Source organism: Gymnoscopelus microlampas (assembly GCF_963454915.1).
Source record: "Gymnoscopelus microlampas genome assembly, chromosome: 3".
Lineage (NCBI taxonomy): Eukaryota > Metazoa > Chordata > Actinopteri > Myctophiformes > Myctophidae > Gymnoscopelus > Gymnoscopelus microlampas.
Genome location: NC_139940.1, coordinates 6236245 through 6260540, shown reverse-complemented (window position 1 = coordinate 6260540; position 24296 = coordinate 6236245). Strand labels below are relative to the sequence as shown.

Sequence of the window (24296 nt, the reverse complement as noted above, 5' to 3'; positions counted from 1 at the left end):
AAACAAGCAAACAGTCTAGAGAATACACTGATGCTGACAGACTTAAAGGGCAGAGCTTCTCAGCATTGTGCCCATGACTTCACCCTCCTGTGCTTTGCCAGAGACAAGACTGACTCATATAATCTACCTGCATGGCCTCTACATAGTGGCCTCAACCATCTGTGTTAAAGGACAGGTTACCTCAACACATTCACCTACAGTACTAGTGAAATCAACAAAGAAAACATTTCCCAAACTTTACAGAAATCATTATCATCCAAAAGGTAAGTATTAATCATGTTTTTAGCAACACAACTCTTTTCCTAGTCTAGAATATATAGTACACAGAAAAATACACACTCCCCTGGCAAGTGGTATGCCCCAATTACCATATACCCCATATAAGGAGCACTGTGGTCATGTGGTACTCTTTTCTGATCCTCAGACCAGGAAGAGGACATGGCAAGTGTGTGTGTTTGTTTGTTTGGTGATGATGATGAGCTTTAAACTGTGGAGATGAATAAAGTGGTTATGTTTCAAACAAACAATTGTATCTGTGTTTGTAAAAATGAAATGAATATTGACAAGAAAATGTAAGGGAGATCTGTTACAAAGGTCATGGTGAATATATTGCAATAGTAACATATGGGAATAGTGAATATTCTTCAGCATGAAATAAGTATGATAAGAATTCATATGTTAAACAGAAAATAATGAATATGTAAAAAGTACACTTTCATTATGTATTGTATGTTGTGTTTGTAACTTGTAGATTCCAAGTCACACAGAAGGTGTGCATTCTATTGTGACTAGAATCTCCTTTTTATCTGCACAGGAAGATGCTGTTATGCAGCCTGTTGAAGCCAAGCTGTGGTGTTGGGTGATTGGTGCCTGAACTGATTGAGGGGTACCTACAGTAGCTGATTGATTAGAAGATGGGGAGCATCTTGCTATTGTACTGTGGTTTGTTGATTAGCATTCCAAGGGTGTAGTATACTGTATAAGTGTGTGTAGGCTGCCATGGTTGTCACTTTGCCTCCATTTCTGTGTGCGTTCGTTCGTGCGTGTGAGAGTGAGTGAATCCAGCATTAATCTTGCAAACCGCTGGACCGATCAGCGTCTCCACCCCAAATCGTTCAAACCTGTTTCATAGTGGTGGTGTTAACACCAGGGAGCTTTATGTTTTGTCCCTACGGTTCAATAGTTATTTTAGGTGTTTGCCTACACCTAAAATAACTATTCCAGTCATTTTAGGTGTTTGCTTTGATGTGTCGCTAATCACTCACCAACATACCAAAAGTAGTTTTGTTTTCCGCTAATCCTCTTAATGCAGTTTCCTGACACTCAAACATGCACTGAATGTCCCTTATGAGCTGCCGTTCGTGCAGAACGACGTGGAAGCTAATCCTAGGTGTTTCCAGATTCTGTGAGAGAAACGAGCAACCAGCTCCATGTCGTTCTGCATGAACGGCAGCTCATAAGGGACATTCAATGGACAACAGGGGCTTCTATGAAAAAAGTCAACTGCCCCTGGTATGTTGGTGAGTGATTAGCAACAAATCAAAGCCAACACTTAAAATGACTGGATCTCTCCTTTAAAGGGCAAGACCACTTTGGTAGAGGTTTGGGTTGTGTAGTTACCTTGCCATGATGTAACTCCAAAGGTGGGCAAGAAATCAAAAATAATTGCTCCATTGATTAGAAATTGATAATTAAAAATATGCTCCTCATTGACTTACATTGTACGGTAAAACAGCTCTCAAAGTCACTCTTTTAGCACGTAAACGAACGCAAACAAAGTTGATTCAGACAATATAGAGCAGTAAAACAGCTCTCAAAGTCACTCTTTTAGCACGTAAACGAACGCAAACAAAGTTGATTCAGACAATATAGAGCATCACCAAACCCAGTACTGTTTTTTTTTTATATAAAAATGTCAACTTCCTGTTGATTTTGCCATTTTTAAAAAGTAGAAAACCTGGACTGGATCCGCGGATCCGGATCTTCAAATAGTAAAATCAACAGGAAGTTGACATTTTTATTAAAAAAATAAACAGTACTGGGTTTGGTGATGCTCTATATTGTCTGAATCAGCTATGTTTGGGTTCATTTATGTGCTAAAAGAGAGACTTTGAGAGCTGTTTTACCGTACAATGTAAGTCAATGAGGAGCATATTTTGAATGATCAATTTCTAATCAATGGAGCAATTATTTTTGATTTCTTGCCCACCTTTGGAGTTACATCATGGCAAGGTAACTACACAACCCAAACCTCTACCAAAGTGGTATTACCCTTTAACCAATAGTACATGTGATTGTGGGAGTAATGTGACAATGAGTGTCAAACATCTTTTTGATTATCTGAATAAATGGGAGGGGCCTTTTTAACCCAACAATAGGCCCATAGGGACTATTAGCGAGCACCAGAAATACCCTCCATCCTACTCTTCCTATGAGTAGTAGTATGATAAGAATTCATATGTTAAACAGAATATGTAAAAAGTACACTTTCATTATGTATTGTATGTTGTGTTTGTAACTTGTAGATTCCAAGTCACACAGAAGGTGTGCATTCTATTGTGACTAGAATCTCCTTTTTATCTGCACAGGAAGATGCTGTTATGCGGCCTGTTGAAGCCAAGCTGTGTTGTTGGGTGATTGGTACCTGAACTGATTGAGGGGTACCTACACTACAGTAGCTGATTGATTAGAAGATGGGGAGCATCTTGCTATTGTACTGTGGTTTGTTGATTAGCATTCCAAGGGTGTAGTATACTGTATAAGTGTGTGTAGGCTGCCATGGTTGTCACTTTGCCTCCATTTCTGTGTGCTTTCATTCGTGCGTGTGTGAGTGAGTTAATCCAGAATTAATCTTGCAAACCGTTGGACCGATCAGCGTCTCCACCCCAAATCGTTCAAACCTGTTTCATAGTGGTGGTGTTAACACCAGGGAGCTTTATGTTTTGTCCCTTAACTATTGAACCGTAGGTTGTACAATCAAAATTGGATAATGAGGCAACTCCCCCATAGAGGCCACTCTAATTTCCACCTAACCCAGATTTTCAGGCATTTAGCATTTTCTTCAGAATGCACCTTTTGCTGCTACAGAAACATGATTCTCTTTTAACAATCTTAAAGGAGAGATCCAGGCATTTTAGGTGTTTGCTTTGATGTGTCGCTAATCACTCACCAACATACCAGGGGCACTTGACTTTATCCATAGAAGCCCCCTCCATTGTGGAGACCCCTAATGGAGTAATGTGTGTAAACAAAAATCGCCTATTTTAGCACCTCCAAAGTAGTTTTGTTTTCCACTAATCCTTTTTTTGCAGTGTCCTGACACTCAAACATGCACTGAATGTCCCTTATGAGCTGCCGTTCGTGCAGAACGACGTGGAAGCTAATCCTAGGTGTTTCCAGATTCTATGAGAGAAACAAGCAACCAGCTCCATGTCGTTCTGCATGAACGGCAGCTCATAAGGGACATTCAGTGGTCTCCACAATGGACAACAGGGGCTTCTATGAAAAAAGTCAACCGCCCCTGGTATATTGGTGAGTGATTAGCAACACATCAAAGCCAACACCTAAAATGACTGGATCTCTCCTTTAACCAATAGTACACGTGATTGTGGGAGTAATGTGACAATGAGTGTCAAACATCTTTTTGATTATCTGAATAAATGGGAGGGGCCTTTTTAACCCAACAATAGGCCCATAGGGACTATTAGCGAGCACCAGAAATACCCTCCATCCTACTCTTCCTATGACCGGTGCTGCCCCAGCCCATAGAAGTCACAAAGATCATTTTACCAGTTGAAAATCGCGAAAGTAGGCGCTCGGGTGGCACAGTGGTAAAATCCCTGGCCACCACCACAGAGGTTGTGGGTTCCAATCCATCGTGGTGCATCCGGCTTTGTCGGGCGTTTACGCAAATATAATTGGCCCGTGTTTGGGGGAGGGAAGCCGGCGGGGAGAGAGATATGTGTCACTGCATGTAATCCCATAGACATGTAAAGGTAGACGGCTCTGAGGCATTGGTATCTCGGGCGCCATTTTAGAGTAGGCAAGCTTCCGCGTGTGTCACAGAAGGGGGGCGTTCGGTAGGCCAATCAGAGGCAGGTGGGCATGGGTCTTTTCGTAAGAGGCAGCCGTGCAGCAAAAGTCAGTTAGACGCATTGTGATTGGCCAGTAGACTACACGCTGCCCCCTGGTGGGGGCTCCTCACTGGCAGGTGAGTCGGTAGGATACAACAACAGTGACAACACAGAAATGTGTGTGGGGAGGAAACAATTGGCATAACGACTAAATTGAGAAAAAGGGGGTAAAAATGCTACTCTAAATAAAATAAGATAAAAAGAAAATAAGTCAAAAGTATTCACGGCCCACCCATGGTCGGATGGGGGGGCCCTGTGCATTTTCAGAGCATGTTTATTTGTGTTTTAGCTTGTTTATCTGTATCACAATGGGAAAAAATCTACATTGTAATATACAATGTTTTATCATCAATAAAATGTTAGTGTTTTGAACAGGCTGGAAGGGCACACACGCTGAGGTGCTGACAACGCTGCAAAGGTATAAGAAAAATGAAGCTCGTAGCCACGATGCAGAAATGTATATTAATCTGAAACCAACGTTTCAACCTTTCAAAGAGGTCTTCTTCAGGGAAATTAAGTGTTTTGGGGGACCACTTGCAATATCCTCATGGCCCACCAGTGGCCCCCAGCCCACAGGTTGAGTCAGTGTTCTTACAGACGCTTGGCCAAGCCAGATGCACCGCAGTGCACTGAAACCCCTAGACTCCACTTCACTCCTGCACCACCTGAGTGCAACTATAACATCGTAGACAAGCTGTTTCTATTGCGTCCCGTCAGTAAAATGCAGTGTGTAGTTTTTTTTAAATGAGACATTGATTTTGGCACCTGGACAGTACAATAGGGCAGAATGTCCCTGACCTCCAAGGTTGGATACATGCAGTGGTGGACAGTACAGTAGTACAGTGGTAAGTACATGTACTTACTGTAGTTAAGTACAGTTTTACTTTACTTGAGTATTTCCACTTTACAAAGAAAGAAATACTTTATACTTCTACTCCATTACATCTCAGAGGCAAATATTGTTATCGTTTTTCTTTTTACTCAACTTCAATTATTTGACAGGTTTAGTTACTAGTTACTTTGCAGATTTGACATTAACCAATTAAGCCCTATTTTATACTTGTGAGCTTGTAGATATGCTATTTTCAAAAAATGATTTGAGCACTTTAACTTTGGTACTGTAAGTATAATTTCATGCCATGAATACTGGCCTTTTACTTGTAACATACTTGTAACCGACACAAACACCTTGCAGACACACAAACAAACAGAACCTGGGGTCTGTGTTTGTGTCTGTATTTCTGTACTCCCCTTTTGCCTTGTACTCATCCCACAGGTCTTGTAGGCTAGGCTATTTAAGGGTTCCAATTAGGTGCGTTGGAAGCCAGTGCTCCCGACAAGGTGCTATAAAAAGTGGGTGTCAGCCATTCTACCCTCCTCTCTCTCCCCCAGATGACAGCACCCTTTGTTTGTTTCTCTTTACTTCCCTTTGGTTGAGTTTACACACCCTACTAGTCCAGTATAAAATGCTGGATGAGTGAGAACTTTCTTAAGCTAAATGAGGATAAAACAGAAATTCTCATAATTGGCTCCAGTGAGCAGAGAGAATTAATAATAAGTAGACTTGGTAACCTGGCTGTAGAAAGTAACACCACAGTAAAGAACCTGGGGGTTATTATCGACTCTGAATTGAATTTTAATGCACACATTAATCATGTTACCAAGATTGCTTTCTTTCATCTTAGAAATATTGCGCGAATTAGAGACTATCTGTCGTTAGACGACGCAAAAACGCTGATCCACGCTTTTGTTTTCTCTCGGCTTGATTACTGCAATGCACTCTACTCTGGCCTGCCTAAGAAAACAACTGACAGATTACAACTTGTTCAAAATGCGGCAGCCAGAATTTTAACTAAAACTAGAATGAGAGAACATATCACTCCAGTACTAGCTTCACTACACTGGCTCCCGGTTGTTTTTAGGATTGATTTTAAAATTCTTTTAATAGTTTATAAAGCTCTAAATGGTCTGGCACCTTCCTACCTCTATGACTGCCTAGAGAGACATGATCCAAACCGGACCCTCAGGTCTTCAAGTGCTGACCTACTCGAGGTGCCTAAAATGACATATAAAAGATACGGTGAAGCAGCATTCTGCTTTTACGGACCAACAGTGTGGAATAAACTCCCATTACACCTAAAACAGGCAGCCTCTGTCGATAGCTTTAAAGCACAGCTCAAGACCTATTTCTTCACTCTTGCTTTTAGCTGACTCTTTGGTTGATTTTTAAGTCCTCACTGTATTGCCTATTTTAATGTTTTATGCTTTTGCTTTTATTTTATTTTATTTTTTGTTTGCTTTATTGTTAAATTGGTTGTAACTGTAACTGTATTCTTGCTCTGTAAAGCACTTTGCGCTGCATTTCATGTCATGAAAGGTGCTATACAAATAAAGTTTATTATTATTATTATTACTACAACACCCCACACTACATTGATCACACATTGCTGACATCACTGATATTACTGACCTCCTACCCTAGTGTTGATTTCGTTGACTAAAACTATGATGAAAAATGTTAGTCGACTACGTTTTTTTCACTGACGAAAACAAAACAAAAAACGAATTAAAAACTAAGCTATGATGACTGAAACTAAGACTAAATATATTGATTTTGTCAATAAATAAAAAGTAGACTAAAATGTTAGGGAGGGACTAGTGCAGAAGAGGTCCAGTAGAAGTCATTTTATGCTTGGTTGCGCTCTGAAAATAGCAGATCTACAAGCTCACAACGCGTCGCAGCGCGACGGGTTGTGAGCTTGTCGATGGGCAATTTTCAGCATGCAACCAAGTGTAAAATCAGCCATCAAGGCACCGCCAAAATAAATGTTAGTCGACTAAATCAACTGTAGATTTAGTCGACTATAATCTTATGATATTTAGTCGACTAAAACTAGACTTAACAGTAAAACATCTCAGATGACTAAAATATGACTAAAACTAAATGGAATTTGATTCAAAAGACTATGACTAAAACTGAATAAAAATGTGCATGTTTAATTTAGTTACATCTATAAATAAAAGTGTTATTTTTGCACTACCTTACCATGTCCTCCTCAGTTTGTCATGGGTGACACCGCTGGATAAATGTTGCATTGGAGCGAGGTGTGAATGTTTCCCCAGCATGTGTCTTCTGTCATGTTGCATCAGTGAGTTATGATGTGTGCCGACAGGATCTGCTGTGTAGACTGCTGGTGCAGCTATATATAGCCGTATGACTACCTGGTGACACTTCTATCAAGCCACTGCAATCCCTGCATGAACGCACTCTATAACAGATCTGGATACAAACAACGCCCTCCCAATATCATTAGTGTAACATATTTCTTTTGTCCTTTTATTTAAAAAAAAATCACTTTCAACCTGGCGTCCCTATTTTAGGCATGACATTATTGGCAAACAGTTTCCAAACAATTCAAAAAGAGCCCAGTGAGCCATAGTCGGCTATTATACCTCCGTCTAAAACAGGGTTATAACTGGTCTAACAGGGAAAGTTTTTTAGACGCCTAGGCTTAGCCTAGACGTTGATTAGCTGTTTTTTAAGACTATATTAGACCCTCCAGAAGAACTTGGGCAAAAATCCTTGATTATGTGGGCTAAAAACATTGCGATGAAATATGCAGGATATGCGAAAAGTTGCGAAAAATGCGAAATATGTGAAAAGTTGCGAAATATGTGGAAATATGCGATGCGAAGCGGATATTATGCGATGCGCATATTATGTGATGCGAAGCGCATATTATGCGATGCGATGCGGCCTTTTTGAAAAAAACGTTACCCCGCATAATTACGCGTTTTGCTGATTATGCGGTAAATTCTGCGATCGCATAATCGCATTTTCTGGTGGGTCTACTATATATAGACGTCATTTCAACAGCTATAATATAGACGGTAAAAAACAGCTAACCAACGTCTAGGGCCTAGACGTTGATTAGCTGTTTTTTCTCCATGGTGGGTCTCAAGGTGACGTTTCATCTTACTGAGAACCATAGCACTGTTTGCGAGCTTGTCTCCGCACACGATGCACAGTGGAATAGCATTAGATGGGTTCCCCATAAAAGTGAAGCCAAACTTCATGTAGTCATCACGGTACAGTCTGGCTTTAGTCGTCTTGCTTGTCGCCTGTTGTTCCCGGCGGCACGGCGAGGACGCTGGTGGCGGTGTGTGTGCTGCTGTTGCTGCCCTGTGTGGCCAGCTCGTCGGCAGGTCGAGGTGGCCCGGCGCTGCTTGCAGGAGGATCTGGCTGCGGCAATGTCTTGTCTCTCCTACACGGTCTCCCTCTCAGCAGTCCTACTGTCTGTCTCTCCTACACGGTCTCCCTCTCAGATTTCCTACCGCCCTACTCTGTGTCATTAGCACCTCCAGACAGTACAAGGAGACGGGAGAGAGGTGTGATTGGTTAATGAGTGGATGCTATTCCTGGAATGACAGGTCTGAACCACAGACCTGGTTACCATGGATCCATGACACGTTACAGATGCTTGATAGGATACTGTTAACTGTGTGTGTGTGTGTGTGTGTGTGTGTGTGTGTGTGTGTGTGTGTGTGTGTGTGTGTGTGTGTGTGTGTGTGTGTGCGCGCATGTGTGTGCGTGTGGAGATAGGTGTACCGTTGTCAGGACATTTGAAGGACATTCCAGTTTAAAGGTTGTCACTGATAACAGCTCTTTGTTCTGCCTCTCTCTCTCTCCCTCTCCCTCTCCCTCTCTCTCTCTCTCTCTCTCTCTCTCTCTCTCTCCCTCTCTCTCTGTCTCTCCCTCTCCTCTCTCTCTCTCCACTGAAAAGGCTGCTTTGATTAAAAACAATCACACTCCTTCCACAGAAGCAGGAACCTCCAACTGTCTGAACTAAACCCAGATCAGACCTGGATGACAGTCTAAGCCTTTAGCACACACCAGACCAGCCCTGGACTAGTCAGGACTAAATACTAGACACAGACCTGTAATATAGAATGAACTACATCCAGATCATACTTGGAATATAATCTGAGCTACACACCAGACCGACCTGAATTGTTCTAGATTAAACCACCAGACCTAGACCAGGCCTGGAATAGTTAGGACTTAACTAAACCCAGAGTCCACACCTGGACTATTCTGGACTAAATAACAGACCTGGACAAATGAGACAAAATACCAGACCAGCGTTTCCAATTTTACTGGTTTTTCATATCTTACCGGTTCATCTCCAGGTCAATCGAGTCAATGACACCGGTTGATTTACCGCTTACATTTATTCTATAGCATTGATATGGTTGTGTAGCACCCAGAGAGAGAGAGCCGGTAGTTTATTTATATAAGTTTATTTATATTTTTATTTGGTGAGTTACATCAGTCTCCCTGTCTCCCTCTCAGCTGTCCTACTGTCTGTCTCTCCTACACTGTCTCCCTCTCAACTGTCCTACTGTCTGTCTCTCCTAAACCGTCTCCCTCTCAGCTGTCCTACTGTCTGTCTCTCCTAAACTGTCTCCCTCTCAGCTGTCCTACTGTCTGTCTCTCCTACACTGTCTCCCTCTCAACTGCACTGTCTGTCTCTCCTACACTGTCTCCCTCTCAGCTGTCCTCCTACTGTCTGTCTCTCCTACACTGTCTCCCTCTCAGCTGTCCTACTGTCTGTCTCTCCTACACTGTCTCCCTCTCAACTGCACTGTCTGTCTCTCCTACAACTGTCTCCCTCTCAGCTGTCCTCCTACTGTCTGTCTCTCCTACTCCGTCTCCCATCTGTTTCAACCGTCTTTCTCGGAGAGCTCTGATCACCACCGTTCATGCATATAGTTTTCATGATCCTGTTCTAACAATAAATAACGTATAACCTTTCGTTAACGAGGCAGTCCTGTTTTAAACGATCTCGTTTCCCTGTGCTGTAGACGAGGAAGAGGAAGAGGAAGAGTGGAGGCATTCTTTCAGCCTGCACCTCAGATGACCCTGTGTTCACATCTCACAGGTCTCAGCTGTGGCGTCAAAAACCTAATAACGTCACACGAGTCATCTGTCACGCTGGAGTAGAGCCCGACTGATGCCAGGTTATTTGGGTCGTTGCGATCCCCATTTTTGGAGAGTCCTAGAGCATCGGTTCTCAAAGTGGGGTCCGGGGACCCCCAGGGGTCCTTGAGGGAGTTCCAGGGCGTACCCAGCTAAATTATAGATAGTTGTACACCAAATGGACCCTTAGGGGTCCATTTGGTTCCATTTGTATACTGTCAGAGTTACATTAACATTGGTTTTACAATATCAATTGGGGTCCCAGAGATAGAAAGGCCATTATATGGGGGTCCGTAGCCCTAATGCATGTCAAACTGGGGGTCATTGAAATTAAAATGGTTCAGAGTCACTGCTAAATCGTCTCTTATGGGGGTCCCTTGCTTGCATATCCTTTCAAATGGGGGTCCGTGGGCTAATAAGTGTCAATTTGGGGGTCCATGACATGAAAAAGTTTGAGAAACACTGTCCTAGAGTACTGATAAACAATACTGATCAAATAATGGCCGACATATTAGGCCGACTGATATGCGGGTGGTTCAGTAACATCTGGGGCTCCATCTTCTCTCCTCCCTCCTGGCCTGGACTCCATCCTGAAGTCCCACTGTTTCTCAGCCTTCCGCCCACACTAGGGGTGAAAATCTGGCACAATATTGTGTTTTCTTTTTCCGGATATGACTGCTACCCGACCATGACCGACCAACATCGCTAAATTCTCATCCAGTGTTGAGCAAGCTACTCAGAAAGTGTAAAACGTAACTCTTTATGCATTACTCCGTTATATTATTTATTTGACTTGTTACTTTCAGTACTGTAAAGTACATTTACTCAAGTACTGTACTTGAGTCCAATTTTGAGGTACTTTTACTTTACTGGAGTATCTCCAATTGTCTATGCTTATACTTCTACTCCACTACATCTCAGAGGCAAATATTGTACTTTTACTCCAGTACAATTATTTGAAAACTTTATCTACTAGTTACTTTGCAGATAAATGATTACATTATAAAACATACATTAACCATTTAATCACTTTTATACCTAGGCTATTTGAAAATAGCCTATCTACAAGCTCACAACGCGTCGCGACGCGTTGTGAGCTTGTAGATCAGCTATTTTCAAACATTTTAGTACTTTTACTGTTGGTATTTTAAGTACATTTTGATACCAATACTTTTGTTATTTTCCTCGAGCAAATTTTTAATTCTGGACTTTTCCTTGTAACAGAGTACTTCTACATTGCAATTGTGAGAGCAGTTATCTGAAAATGTATAACTTGTGTATTGCGAGAATTATTGTGAGAGTTTTGAAATGATAAGGTTTATAGTAGATTTGTATTTGACAGTGTTTTGTATTAGGACTATGCATGATGCAACTCTACTTAATTGTTGCTTTAATCAAGGGATTTAGAACAGCTGTTTTGATTAGGCACAGGTGTGATGATTGCCCTGTATTTGATGAGCCAGGGTCACAGTGAGATCAGTACAAGTTGGAAAAGACAGCACTGGGGTTAGACCAGAAACACTTTTCTTACCGTTTTTGTTTGATTGAGTTTACACCTTTTTTGGATACATTTTTTAGTTTGAATAAATGATGAAAATGTACGTTGGAAGTGGACTCTATTCTCTTGAAAACGCGTAAGGGATTTTGGCACCTACAGCAATATTGATACTTTTACTTGTAAAACATTTGAGTAGCCTACTTTTCCCACCACAGGTTACTTTAAAGGTCAAAGCAATCAGTTACGTTACTCGTTATGAATCGCTTTGGCCCCCCTCTCCCCCTCCCCCCTTCCAAAAAAAGTGATGTGCAATGCAAGCTGTTTAGTCAGCTCCTTCTAGAACGGAATGCACTTTATTGCAACATTAATTAAACATGACGGGAGGAACCACCAGTCAGCCAAACTGCACACATTGCAGCCTCTCAAACCTGATAGGATACAGTATACCGTAGAATAGATAAATATTTAATACATATAAAAATAAATCAAACAAAAAACAAATAAAGGAATGCATGAGTTACTTAGGATTAGTATACTGTAATATAATTACTGTTTTGGCAATTGTAATCCCTTGCACTACTCGTTAAGGGTAAAGTAATAATATTACAGTAATATACTAGATTACTTTACTGCCCGACACTTCTTATCTTACATACAGTATTATATGGATATATATATATATTTGTGTGTACCGCTGCTGCTGAGCAATGTCTGTCTCTTTGACCCATTCAGTCCTGGAACGCACCTGTGTCATTGTAGATTTGACCTATAACCATTATTTTATGCTTTGGCTATTCATAAATAGCAGATATACAAACTCATAGCCGGGCACAGAGTGAAGCCCTACGAGCTTGTAGATCTGCTATTTTTGAATAATCTTGAACATTTGTGCAAATCTTTGAATACATATATTTTCTTAAACAACACTTTTAACTCAAATCTTTGTCCCTGGAAAAACATATTTTGATGGGGTACAGTCGGCAGCCAAATACATATCATTTTGGGGGTCCTTGACATGAAAAAGTTTGAGAACCACTGATATAACAACATAAGTTTTTCAGAAAACTGTTATATAGGATTTAGAATACATTTGTTAAGATTTGCACTCATTTTCACTATTTTTCAAAAAATAGCAGATCTACAAGCTCGTAACCTGGCACCTACAGTACGAGCTTGTATATCTGCTATTTTTGAATAGCCAAAGAAATCCAAAATGACACAGATGCGTTCCCGGATTGAATGGGTGAACGTGTCTGCCCCAGTGGTTCTTGAACAGTGTGTCTGGTGTGCTGTGAGAACCAAGTCCAAGTGTGCCCTGGGATTTTATGACAACCAGCACGTCATTTATTACAACCGACCCCAACTATGAAGTATATAGTCTCCGTCTCCGGGGGCCTGGTCCATACATTCTTAAATGGAGTCCTCTGACCCATAGACGGCGATACTGCGGGGGCCTCGGGGCTTAAGCCCCCATCCGAAATGATCAGCCCCCCGCACATCAATCTCAGATGTCCGGGCTCAAACTTACAGTACCATTACCATTACTATAGCGGGGTGCAGCTCTGAAGGTGCCGGCAACGAGCCTTTAACACCTAGAACAATTCCCCAGACAGAGAAAAATGTGTTTTCTTTTCCCGGCGCGGCTGGGGGGCGGGGCTAGTGGGGGTCGAGTTGAGCCCCCACGGCCACGCACAAATCGGGCGCGCCTGCTCTGACCTCCCTTCACCTCCTCTCCTCTCCTCTCCTCGCCCCCTACGCGCCCGCTCCTCCTTCCTGGTTGACGCTGGCGGCTTCGGACTCCTGCTCCCCGCTGTGAGGGCTCTGCTGGCCGGCGGACACTCTGTCCAGGGAGCGAGGGGAGGCTCCCAGGCCGTCCCCCGCCCTCCTCCTCCTCCTCCTCCTCCGACAGCGCCAGCAGGCCAGCAGGTCCGCCCTGAAGGACGGGGTGTAGAAGCCGTAGATGACGGGGTCGCAGCAGGTGTTCAGGTTGCCGAACACGAACAGGGCGTGGTGCACGTACTCCGGCGTGACCCGGAGCATCTCCGGCTGGAACCAGTACCAGATGCCCAGCAGGTAGTACGGGGTCCAGCAGACCACGAAGGAGGCCACGATGATGATGGTCATCTTCAGGGTCTTCATCCGGGCCTTGGGGATCATGTCGGTGCCCGTCCGCCTCAGACACGACTCGCCTGCTGAGAAGAAAGATGTAGAAACATGACATACAGTTAAGTCCTAGAGGAGAGGCCCAGGCACCCTAGGTTGCAATGCCAACCTGACAGCGCGACACAGGTTCGACTCCCGTTCCCGACGACTTTTGCTGCGTGTCACCCCCCCATCTCTCTCCCCATTTCCTGTCAGCCTACTTTCCCTATCCCTCTCTAAATAAAGGGCCCAAAAAGAGAAGAGAAGAGAAGAGCGTCCATTCATACCTTTGTTCCTGGTGTGTTGTCGGTTTATCTCAATGAGGATTCTGGTGTAGCAGCAGCTCATGACCATCAGGGGGACGACGTAGAGGGTGAAGAAGTGGAACATGTTGTAGGCGGTTTCCTGCCAGCGCTGGTTGAAGCTGCCGTGCGTCACACACTGTGTGAAGTCCACAGTGACATTCTCTGCCTTCTTCGCCCGGAAGATGTACAGCTAAACAACAGAGAACCAGATACAGAAGTATAGTGTTAGATTTGTTCATTTTCTTTAGGGCATGGCACTGTAGGAGCCGAGCCATCTAGGGGAGTGTGTGTGTGTGTGTGTGTGTGTGTGTGTGTGTGTGTGTGTGTGTGTGTGTGTGTGTGTGTGTGTGTGTGTGTGCGTGCGTGCGTGCGTGCGTGCGTGCGCGCGTGTGAGTGAAGGTGCACATTCTGTTGTGACTGGAATCTCTTTCCAATGACGTGTTTTGGTGTTTTCAATGTTTACGATAGATGGCGCTCTTCGTCAACCTATGAGTGATCCTGTATATGACTTCCGGAGAAGAGTAGATCCCGAAATAACGTGATCACAACAAACCCAGCCCCGTCCGATCTAACGTTAAAGGATTTAGAAAAAAATAATTCTCTGTTTTCTTGTTTTTTTTCTGCGTTTTTGCCGAGAACAAGCTATATCAACAGCCAATAACTAAAGAACGGAGGGTCGCGGTGACACGCTTTTTTTCCCCTGATGGAAGCATTGACACTCCTACGTCTTTTGAGACACTCTGTGTATTCTGTGGCTCTTGAAATGTTAGTAAAAATTCTCAAAAACGTTGGCAGTGGCTGATTTATTAATTTATTTACTCTGGCAGTGAATGAGTTCATATCTTTTTGTTTATCCCACTCTCTGTCTGTCAGTCTGTCAGTATAATCCAAGTGTCCTGTATCAAGTTGCATGCACAGCACGTCCAAAACACTGCTTTTTCACAATTTTACTGTTTCATGAGGTTTACACTTTCAGTGTAAACCTCATGCATTAGCGAGGAACACATCTAGGCGTGCACGTGGGGTTCAACATGAGCTGAGTTCACAAGCACACGCACTCCCAGGTGAGCTCCTTCCTTGTGTTTTAGCCATTAGCTATTATACAGCAAAAGTTTTGGAGTTTATAACAATTTTTTAATATCATAACAAACACAAGTCCTCCATGAATTCAATGCCTCACGGCTGAAGAACAGATGGGACATGGTGAAGTATTCCTTTCATTTTATGATGGATGACAAAGACCGATCGGGCTGAAACCTTGCCCAAACGTGGAGTAATACATCATAGATATGTCATAGGGTTGGCCAATCAGGGAAGCTGATTCGTTGATATCCCTAATATGGCAAATTGATTTCCCCTGCAACCCATGTCCAGGCAGACTATAGACATACCCCGTGCAACGCAACATTCTGTTCAGATGGTGTCTGTGTAGGACGGTGTTGACCAACGGGTGCGATCGAACTTTGTGCCTGTAGAACAGATAGCCTAGCAAGTTAGCAGGTCAGCACAATGTCAGGTCTTGAAGAAACCTCAAATGCACCTCTAGAACTCAAAGAAGTGAACGAAGTAGATATGGAGATTCAAGGCCACCATGGAGTCGATGACGACATCCATCCGGATCCATATGTCTTTTACAGAGATAGAAAAGAGTGGGCGGACTTGGAGCCTGTTCCTCAAGACGACGGACCGAATCCCGTTGTGAAGATTGTCTATTCGGAAAGGTTCACAGATGTATATGATTATTTGCGCGCGTTGCTGAAGAGCGACGAAAGAAGCGATCGGGCGTTTGCGTTGACGGCGGACGCTATCAATCTAAACGCGGCAAATTACACCGCGTGGCAGTACAGGCGTGTCTTACTGCAGACCTTAGGGAAGGACCTGAGGGAAGAGTTGAGGTACATCACAGCCACCGTCGAGGAGCAGCCCAAAAACTATCAGGTCTGGCATCATAGACGAATGGTGGTCGAGTGGTTGAACGACCCATCCGAGGAACTGGAGTTCACCGCAGAGATTCTAAGCCAAGACGCGAAGAACTACCACGCCTGGCAGCACAGACAGTGGGCCATACAGGGATACAAGCTGTGGGACAATGAGCTGGAGTTCGTGGATACGCTTTTGGAGGAAGACGTGAGGAATAACTCTGCGTGGAATCAGAGGCATTTCGTCATATCTCACACCACGGGCTACTCTGATCCCGTCGTAACGGACAGAGAGGTTCAGTATTGCTTGGGTCAGATCAAGAAGGCTCCCCACAACGAAAGCACGTGGAATTACCTGAAGGGGATTCTGAAGGACCGGGGATTATCGTCTCACCCGGGCCTGGTGGACCAGGTGATGCGGCTGAGGGAGACACACTGTTCACCATACCTGTTGGCCTTTCTGGTCGATTGTTATGAGGATGCACTGGAGAGGGACAACCAGAAGGAAACGCTAAGCAAGGCCCTGGAGCTTTGCGAAATCTTGGCTGAGGAGAAGGACTCCATACGGAGGGAGTACTGGCTATATTTCGGCCGTTCTTTGGAAAGTAAATATGGACGCAGTGCTGCATCTGGGCAACAGCAGCTGTCCTAGGTGTGAATGACACAAACTCCATCTTTCACTCCCATGTTTATACTCAGGGGTGCACATAACTGGTGCGCAGGTGCGCATGCTTCGTCAAAATGCATGCTGCACAGTACATCAGACGAAAGGAAGCGCATTCGCGTGCCAACAGCTGGGACCGCTGGGACAGGAATTTAGTTCCTGAAGCCACACTCACACAATCACGCTAAAGCACGCGTGATTGTGTGATACACAGCCATTAGGCGGAGGGGGAGGGGACGCATGCTATGACACACAGACACAGTCAGTCGTGCGACTTGCACGCAGCACATTGCTGGCTGTGTTACAGGCACTCGGCACCGATGATGAACGCACCGTGATGGTGCAAAATATGCCGCGAACGTCCCAATCTGGCGGATAAAAGCAGCGCAGAACAGGGCACCAACCTTGGGGGGGGCACCAAATGGCGTGAAAAAAAAAACGGCGCTACAACATTGAAACTCGCCGGTGAAGCGTCCTTTTTTCTCGCGCAGTCCGAGCCTCTTAATTTCCATTACAGGTCAAATATTTCAAAAGGTGCAGAACAATGTGAACAACCATTAGTGAGATTCTACGTTAGGCTAGTGACGCTTGGGCGCAAGATATTTAGCACCGATCGGTCCAGAGGTTTGCAAGATTAGCTGTGTACAGACAGACAGACAGACAGACAGACAGACAGACAGACAGACAGACAGACAGACACTTGTTTTGGTAATAAAAAGGAGACAATAAGTAAGGCATTGTTCTTCATGCTGAATAGTACAGTATAATCAATATTAATTAATATCTCAGCCAGGCCAAAGACGAGGGGGGGGGGGTGCGAGCTTGCGTGTCTGTTTGCGTGTGCGTGTCTGCCTAATCAGATGTCCCAGCAAGCCTTATGGCGCATCTGGACAGTTATTGCTCTTATTGTGTTATTGTGTTATTAACTGCCTTGGGGAATGATTCAGCTAACCCTGGGTCATAAGGGTAGTAGCAGGGTAGCAGGTTTGCTGTTTGTTTAGTGTGTCTGACTCTGCATGGTGACAGCTATAGCCTCCCACCTGTCTGTCCTGGTTCCCTTACTGGTGCCTGGTAGAGCCAGGAGGGCCATCAGATCTAATCTGGTCTGGACCTGGTGTTCTGAGGGTTTAACCACTCTATTCCCCCCTCTTGTCCAGTGGTTCTCAACCTTTTCAGACCGCGACCCCCCAAAATAATCATATTTGAACTAGGGACCCCCTAAAATAATCATTATTTGAACTGGGGACCCCCCCAAAATAATCATTTGGTATTTGAGTTGAGGCATTACAGTTTGACTCAGTTCCACAGATAAACATTGTGGAAATAGCAGATCTACAAGCACACAACGCCTCGCAACGTTGCTTGTAGGTCAGCTATTTTCACAATTTTTTCCTCTGTATTATATTATTTGACAATTTAGCCAATGTTTGACCAGCTCTTATAGTATAGTTTGCCTATTACTTTTTTTTTTTTATCTTAAAAGTCCTTAAATTATCACTTCACTGTCCTCTCGGGACCCCCCCCCAAATAAAACTCACCTGTCGAGTTACAACTGCACTTTTTACCGGCTACAACAAATCTCTTTGTATAAGCTTGTAGATTGGCTATTTTTGGCGAATGTTCCCTCCAGAATAATTATAGGCATGCTGGGGTTCCAGTGGTGAAACACTTATCCTATTTTACTTCCTCGAAACTAGCAAACATAGCCAATCTACAAGTTCACAAAGCGTTGCATGGTGAGTGATGACAACTTTTTTTACCAGTGTTTTGGCTCTTCAAATAACACGTTGAGTATTATTGTGCTCAGAAGAATGTTTGTTGGCGTTGTTAGCATACCTCGTCCAGAATTAGCACAGGGGTAGAGGTGACTCCGGCCGGCCTCTGGACGTAAATACGTCTTAATCTCTCATTCCTAACGACAAGCACATTCCTACATGGATTTCTGGCTGTATTTTAAAGTCATTTCCGTGTAACGGCCGAGGCCAAACCGAAGAATACGATGATTGGAATGGTTTCCCCCGGTACGGCGTGATGACCTTTACACATACTGTACTATCTATAACCATCTCCTTCTACCTCTCCCCCTCTCTCTCTCTCTCTCTCTCTCTCTCTCTCTCTCTCTCTCTCTCTCTCTCTCTCTCCCTCTCTCTCATTCTCTCTCACTCACTCACACACACACACACACACACACACACAGGGAAGTGTTCGTTCGAAGAGCATTAACTGCCTGGGGACGTCAAAACAATTGTTTGTTAAAAATCAATCAAACACGAACAGTGACAAACTTGCTCCCCTGCAGCCAAAGTTTGTATCAACGTTTTGACCAAATGGTCTTCAGAATTATGTAGTTTAAACGTTAATAAAAAACCTTGACTGCGAGCAAATGTACGTCTCAGTATGCAGACTCTTTTTTTTGTGGATGTGCAAGCTTGTTTTTTGGGGGGGGTTATTTTTTTTACCTTCTTTTCTTTGCCAATTTTATACCCCCTGGTCCCCCTCATGGATTACAAAAATAAACAAAGCGACAAACACACACTGACACAAACAATCCATCTCTCCGAGCTAGAAATACTTTCCAATAACTCTCAGTAATCAAATCCAGACTAGCCGTCCTCAGAGACTTGACGTCATAGATGAGAGTTCCTTCTCTCCTTCTTCGCTTGTACCTCGCTCCATCTCTTCATCGACCATCCTTTTTCCCTCTTTCTGTCTCCTTCAAGCCCCTCTCACTTTCACACCCCTCCCCCACCTCTGTTGCTCATGTCCCCTGCTGTACTCTCTGTTCTGTTCTGTTCTGTTCTGTTCTGTTCTGTTCTTCTGTTCTTCTGTTCTGTTCTGTTCTTCTGTTCTGTTCTGTTCTGTTCTGTTCTGTTCTTCTGTTCTGTTCTGTTCTGTTCTGTTCTGTTCTGTTCTGTTCTGTTCTGTTCTGTTCTGTTCTGTATTGTTCTTCTGTTCTGTTGTTCTGTTCTGTTCTGTTCTGTTCTGTTCTGTTCTGTTCTGTTCTGTTCTGTTCTGTTCTCTTCTGTTCTGTTCTGTTCTGTTCTGGTGTTGTGTTGTGTTGTGTTGTGTTGTGTGCTGTGCTGTGCTGTGCTGTGCTGTGCTGTGCTGTGTGCTGTGCTGTGCTGTGCTGTGCTGTGCTGTGCTGTGCTGTGCAACAATTTTCAAAAATTTCCAAATATAAAAAAAAAAACTTTTATTATTATAATAATTATTACATGTATTATTATGATTATTATGATTATTGTATTTATATGTTGTTCTTTCTACAAATTGCAAAAATAGATCAAGCTCTCCTTCTGAGCTTCTAGGGCTGCTAATTTCGCTATGTGTCGTATGACAAAATATTTCCAGCAAGTGGTTACAAGCTGGAGACCAATGCCACCTAACTGATGGCTGTAACACTCCTTTATACTACTGTACCATAACACTGTAATATAAAACTATATCATAGTAGAGAATTATGATAATACCACCAGAGTATGAATTGGATTAGAGGATTAGATGTGATCTGCTCGTAGATACATTATGGAAATGAAACAAAAGACAAGATCCTTTCCTCACGCTGCTCAAGGTCGCGTGCATAGGCGATTTTAGCCTCTGGCAGGAGGGGGGGGGTAAGAGGGGGGAGGAACTCTGACTGGTATTATTTTACACTATGGAATTGGAAATAATACCAGTCAGACAACCCTTTACACCAGAGAGTTGCACAAGGAATTGAGTCAAGCATATATATATATATATATATATATATATATATATATATATATATATATATATATATATATATATATATATATATATATATATATAGTATAATATATCTTAACAGGAAGCTGTAAATATCAGGTGGGCTCACAGATCAACACATTGTCAAGAGAGATTAATCTACTGTCACCAGTATGGTTAATGTGCAAATACATCATCCTACAAACATTATGAACACTGAATAAAAACGGTACTCCATCTGCAAAGTACCCTACAAGTCAATAAAGAAATTAAACTAGCAGACAGTTGCAAAGTAAGCAAAACAAACAATGTAACACAGCTTGCTTACATATTATATCCTTCACGTACACATCAGGGTGATAGATAGAGATAGATAGACAGTATATGCTACTTATTATTGTAGTTTGATTGATTTTCAAAAGAAAAAAACTATGCTTGTTTACTCCTGCAGGGCAGAGCAGAGATCAAAGAGAGAGAGAGCTCCATCCATGGTGGTCACTTTATTAACGCCTTGTTATAAGTATCTAGCAGGTTTTCATTTCATACACCCTCTATTTAAAATGCCTAATGCCACTTGTATGCAAATGACAAATCCGTATGAGTACTCGACAAATAGCTAGATGAAACAGTCGAGAAAAAATGATACCGATACCAGCATTCCGATACCGATAACCAGTATTAAAAAAATGTTATATAGTGCCGCTTTAAGTGAGACAATGTTTTATTAATTAAAATAAGCTCTGCAGCTTTATACCCAGTGAAGATTTCACTGTGGTCTGTGTTATGCACCAAACACAGCCAGATCTGATTGACGATCAGCTACAGTATGTTTGGCGCGTGACCGATTTGACACTGAAGCATACATCAGGGACTCCCTCTCTCTTTGGTGTTTCGCCCCCGTGGGCGTGGTTATATTAATTATGCCTAAACCTAACCCTAACAAAAAGAGAAATTTGATGTCTTCCCGGCCGGGACCCAAACTAGTGAAAATAGCTAGCTATCTACAAGCTCACAACACGTCGCATCGTGACGCGTTGTTAGCTTGTAGATCGGCTATTTTCACTAGTTGCTAGCTTGTAGATCAGCTATTTTCACTAGTTCTAAAGTTTTTTCTAAATGTATTTTAATGGAATTTTGATTTATGTATGAATAATTGTGAAAAAGAAAAGCTTTTTTTTAATTTATTTTTTATCTTAACGTGCTCTCTCTCTCTCTCTCATACCTGCGGTGAAGCGAGCAGGACGCTCAGGCTCCAGGCCAGCGCCAGCATCCTGTGGTTCCTGCGGTGGGCGTTGAGCGAGTCCAGCGGGTTGAGGATGGCGTGGTGGCGGTCCAGGCTGATGACCACCAGGATGAAGGCGGACGCCTGCAATGGCGGCGGCGGAGGAAGAAGAAGTACTCGCACGTTTTTACTTTTTTAGGTAAAAGTATCAATACTGCAATGTAGATCATACTCTGTTACAAGTAGTCCTCTATTCAAAATGTACCTGAGTGAAAAGCACAAAAGTGTCGACATCAAAGTGTACTTAAAGTACCAAAAGTAAAAGTACTCATTGTGCAGAATGTATCGTTTCACAAGTTCAAAATGTATTAAAAATCTTGAAAATAGCAGATCTACAAGCTCACAATGCGTGGCGATGCGACGCATTGTGAGCTTGCACCGAGTGCCGCGCTATGAGCTTGTAGATCTGCTATTTTTGAACAATCTTGAACTGAAAAGACTTGAATTAATGGATATTTTTTTGTTTCTGTTGCATTCCTAAGCCAATAATTTGATGACCGGCAGCGGTTCCGGTAGGAGACACAAAGAGTCTCCTTTGTGTCTCCTACCGGAACCGCTGCCTACCGGTCCGCTGGTCATCAAATTATTTTGGCTTAGGAATGTGACAAAAACTAAAAAATATCCATTAATTCAAGTCTCCATGGGGTGACCAATCGATAGGGAAAAAAATATTTTTGGGTGAATTATCCCTTTAACTCAAATCTTTCGACTAGAGATTAGGGTGACCACCTTCAAACAGACCCATTGAGGGACAGACGTACCGTATTTAATTCTTATTTTTGCCTGATTTTACCGATTTATTATCAAAAAATATATACATATTTTTTTTTTCATATCTTTGATTTTCGGGACATTGCTCTGCTTGTGCGGGACGCGGGACAGAGGGTCCAATTTCGGGACTGTCCCGCGAATTTCGGGACGGGTGGTCACCCTACTAGAGATTTTTACTGGTCGACTAATTTGCCCAGTGGTAGTCGACTAGTCGACTAGTTGATGTTTACCTATTAAATGTTTTAATGCCATTACTATTATTATTATCCTCCTGCCTTTATTTGTATGCCGTTTTAAGGGAAGCGCTTCTGGCACAGCAGCACAGCAGCACAGCAGCGTCTCCAAGGGGGGGTTATTGCCCAATAATAGGCCCAATAATAGGCTATTATTGGGCCTACTTTTGTCCCCCTTTTCATAAAAAATAAAGGCAGGAGGATAATAATAACAGTAATGGCATTAAAACAATGGGAAGAAGAAAAACTCTACTATTTGACTAGTATCAACAAGGTCAACTAGTGGTTATACTTGTCGACTAATCGACTAGTTGGTGAAAGCCCTAGCTGGGGGTCCGCAGCCAAACATGTATAATTTTGGGGGTCCTTCCCATGAAAAGGTTTGAGAACCAATGCTTTTAGTTATACCGTATACCTGCATGGCGAACAGCTTGAGGAAGCTGAGCAGCTTGCACATGAAGTCTCCGGCGTACCACTGCACCGTGACGTTCCACACGGCGTCCAGCGGCATCACCACGAACGTCATGGTCAGGTCGGCCGACGCCAGACTCACCATGAGCGGCCGCAGGTGCGAGGCCAGCCGCCGGCCCCGCCCGCGGCACACGCTGACCAACAGGGCCAGGTTGCTGGCGGCGGCGAACAGGAAGAGGAGGAGGATGGCGCCCACGCGGACCTGGGCGGCGCGCGTGAACGCCGGGGCCTCCCATTCCCCGCCCAGCGGCGTGCTGGGCGAGGAGGAGGACCCAGGGTGGGAGGAGTTAGTGGTGGTGGTGGGCGTGGCCAAGGAGCAGCAGTTGGCCGACATCCTGTGTATAGGAAAGAGAAAACGTGTTATGAAAACCAGTGGTGGTAAAAGTACTACATTATTTTTACTTAAATAAAAGTATCAATACTGCAATGTAGAAATACTCTGTTACGGAAGTCCGGAATTCAAAATTTACTTGAGTAAAAGTACAAAAGTATTGATATCAAAATGTACTAAGAGTGGGTCCACGGGACCACCTGGTGCGCCGGGTGTTAAAGTACCAAAAGTAAAAGTATAAAAATGATTTGAAAATAGCAGATCTACAAGCTCACAATGCGCTGCATTGTGAGCTTGTAGATCGGCTATTTTCAAATGGCCGAAATGTATATAGGGCTGAAGTGGTTAACATATGTTTTGTAATAATAATAAAAATCTTCAAAGTAACTAGTAACGAAAGTTTTCAAATAATTGTAGTGGAGTAAAAGTACAATATTTGCCTCTGAGATGTAATGGAGTAGAAGTAAAACTATTGGAAATACTCAAGTAAAGTACAAATACCTCAAAATTGTACCTCAAAGTACAGTACTTGAGTAAATGTACTTAGTTACTTTACACCACTGATGAAAACAAAAAAAGTAGACCTATGGTAGAAAAGTTGTCAGACTCAGGACTGAGCTAGGCTAAATAAACTGAATTTGTTTCCCAAAGACTGTTATTTATGTAACTAAACCCCGCCCCCAGGTGCTGCATCCCCAGAGTTTAATAACAGAGGAATTATTGATGTGTTCATGTAGCCTTTTTTCTAATATTATGTTTTGTAAAGAGGAGATTGGTCCTGGCTTGTGGTCTGTGTAAATAAGACAGATTCTTTATTATTAGCCTACACATTATGATGATG

At 43.2% G+C, this 24296-nt stretch overlaps 2 protein-coding genes across 2 annotated transcripts; one reads left to right on the top strand and one right to left on the bottom strand.

Annotated features, from left to right (window-relative positions):
* Window positions 1–13363: 13363 nt before the first annotated feature.
* On the bottom strand, window positions 13364–23458 carry gnrhr3 (gonadotropin releasing hormone receptor 3; the record flags this gene model as incomplete). Its single annotated transcript, XM_084049399.1, has 4 exons — window positions 13364–13803; window positions 14041–14248; window positions 21590–21733; window positions 23069–23458. 4 exons carry the CDS (start codon window positions 23456–23458, stop codon window positions 13364–13366), a joined length of 1182 nt encoding a protein of 393 aa, XP_083905525.1.
* Window positions 15568–16629, top strand: LOC311038505 (protein farnesyltransferase/geranylgeranyltransferase type-1 subunit alpha-like; the record flags this gene model as incomplete). The annotated part of the gene is made up of 1 exon (XM_084048076.1): window positions 15568–16629. The coding sequence occupies one exon, from the start codon at window positions 15568–15570 to the stop codon at window positions 16627–16629; it is 1062 nt and encodes a 353-aa protein (XP_083904202.1).
* Window positions 23459–24296: the final 838 nt, after the last annotated feature.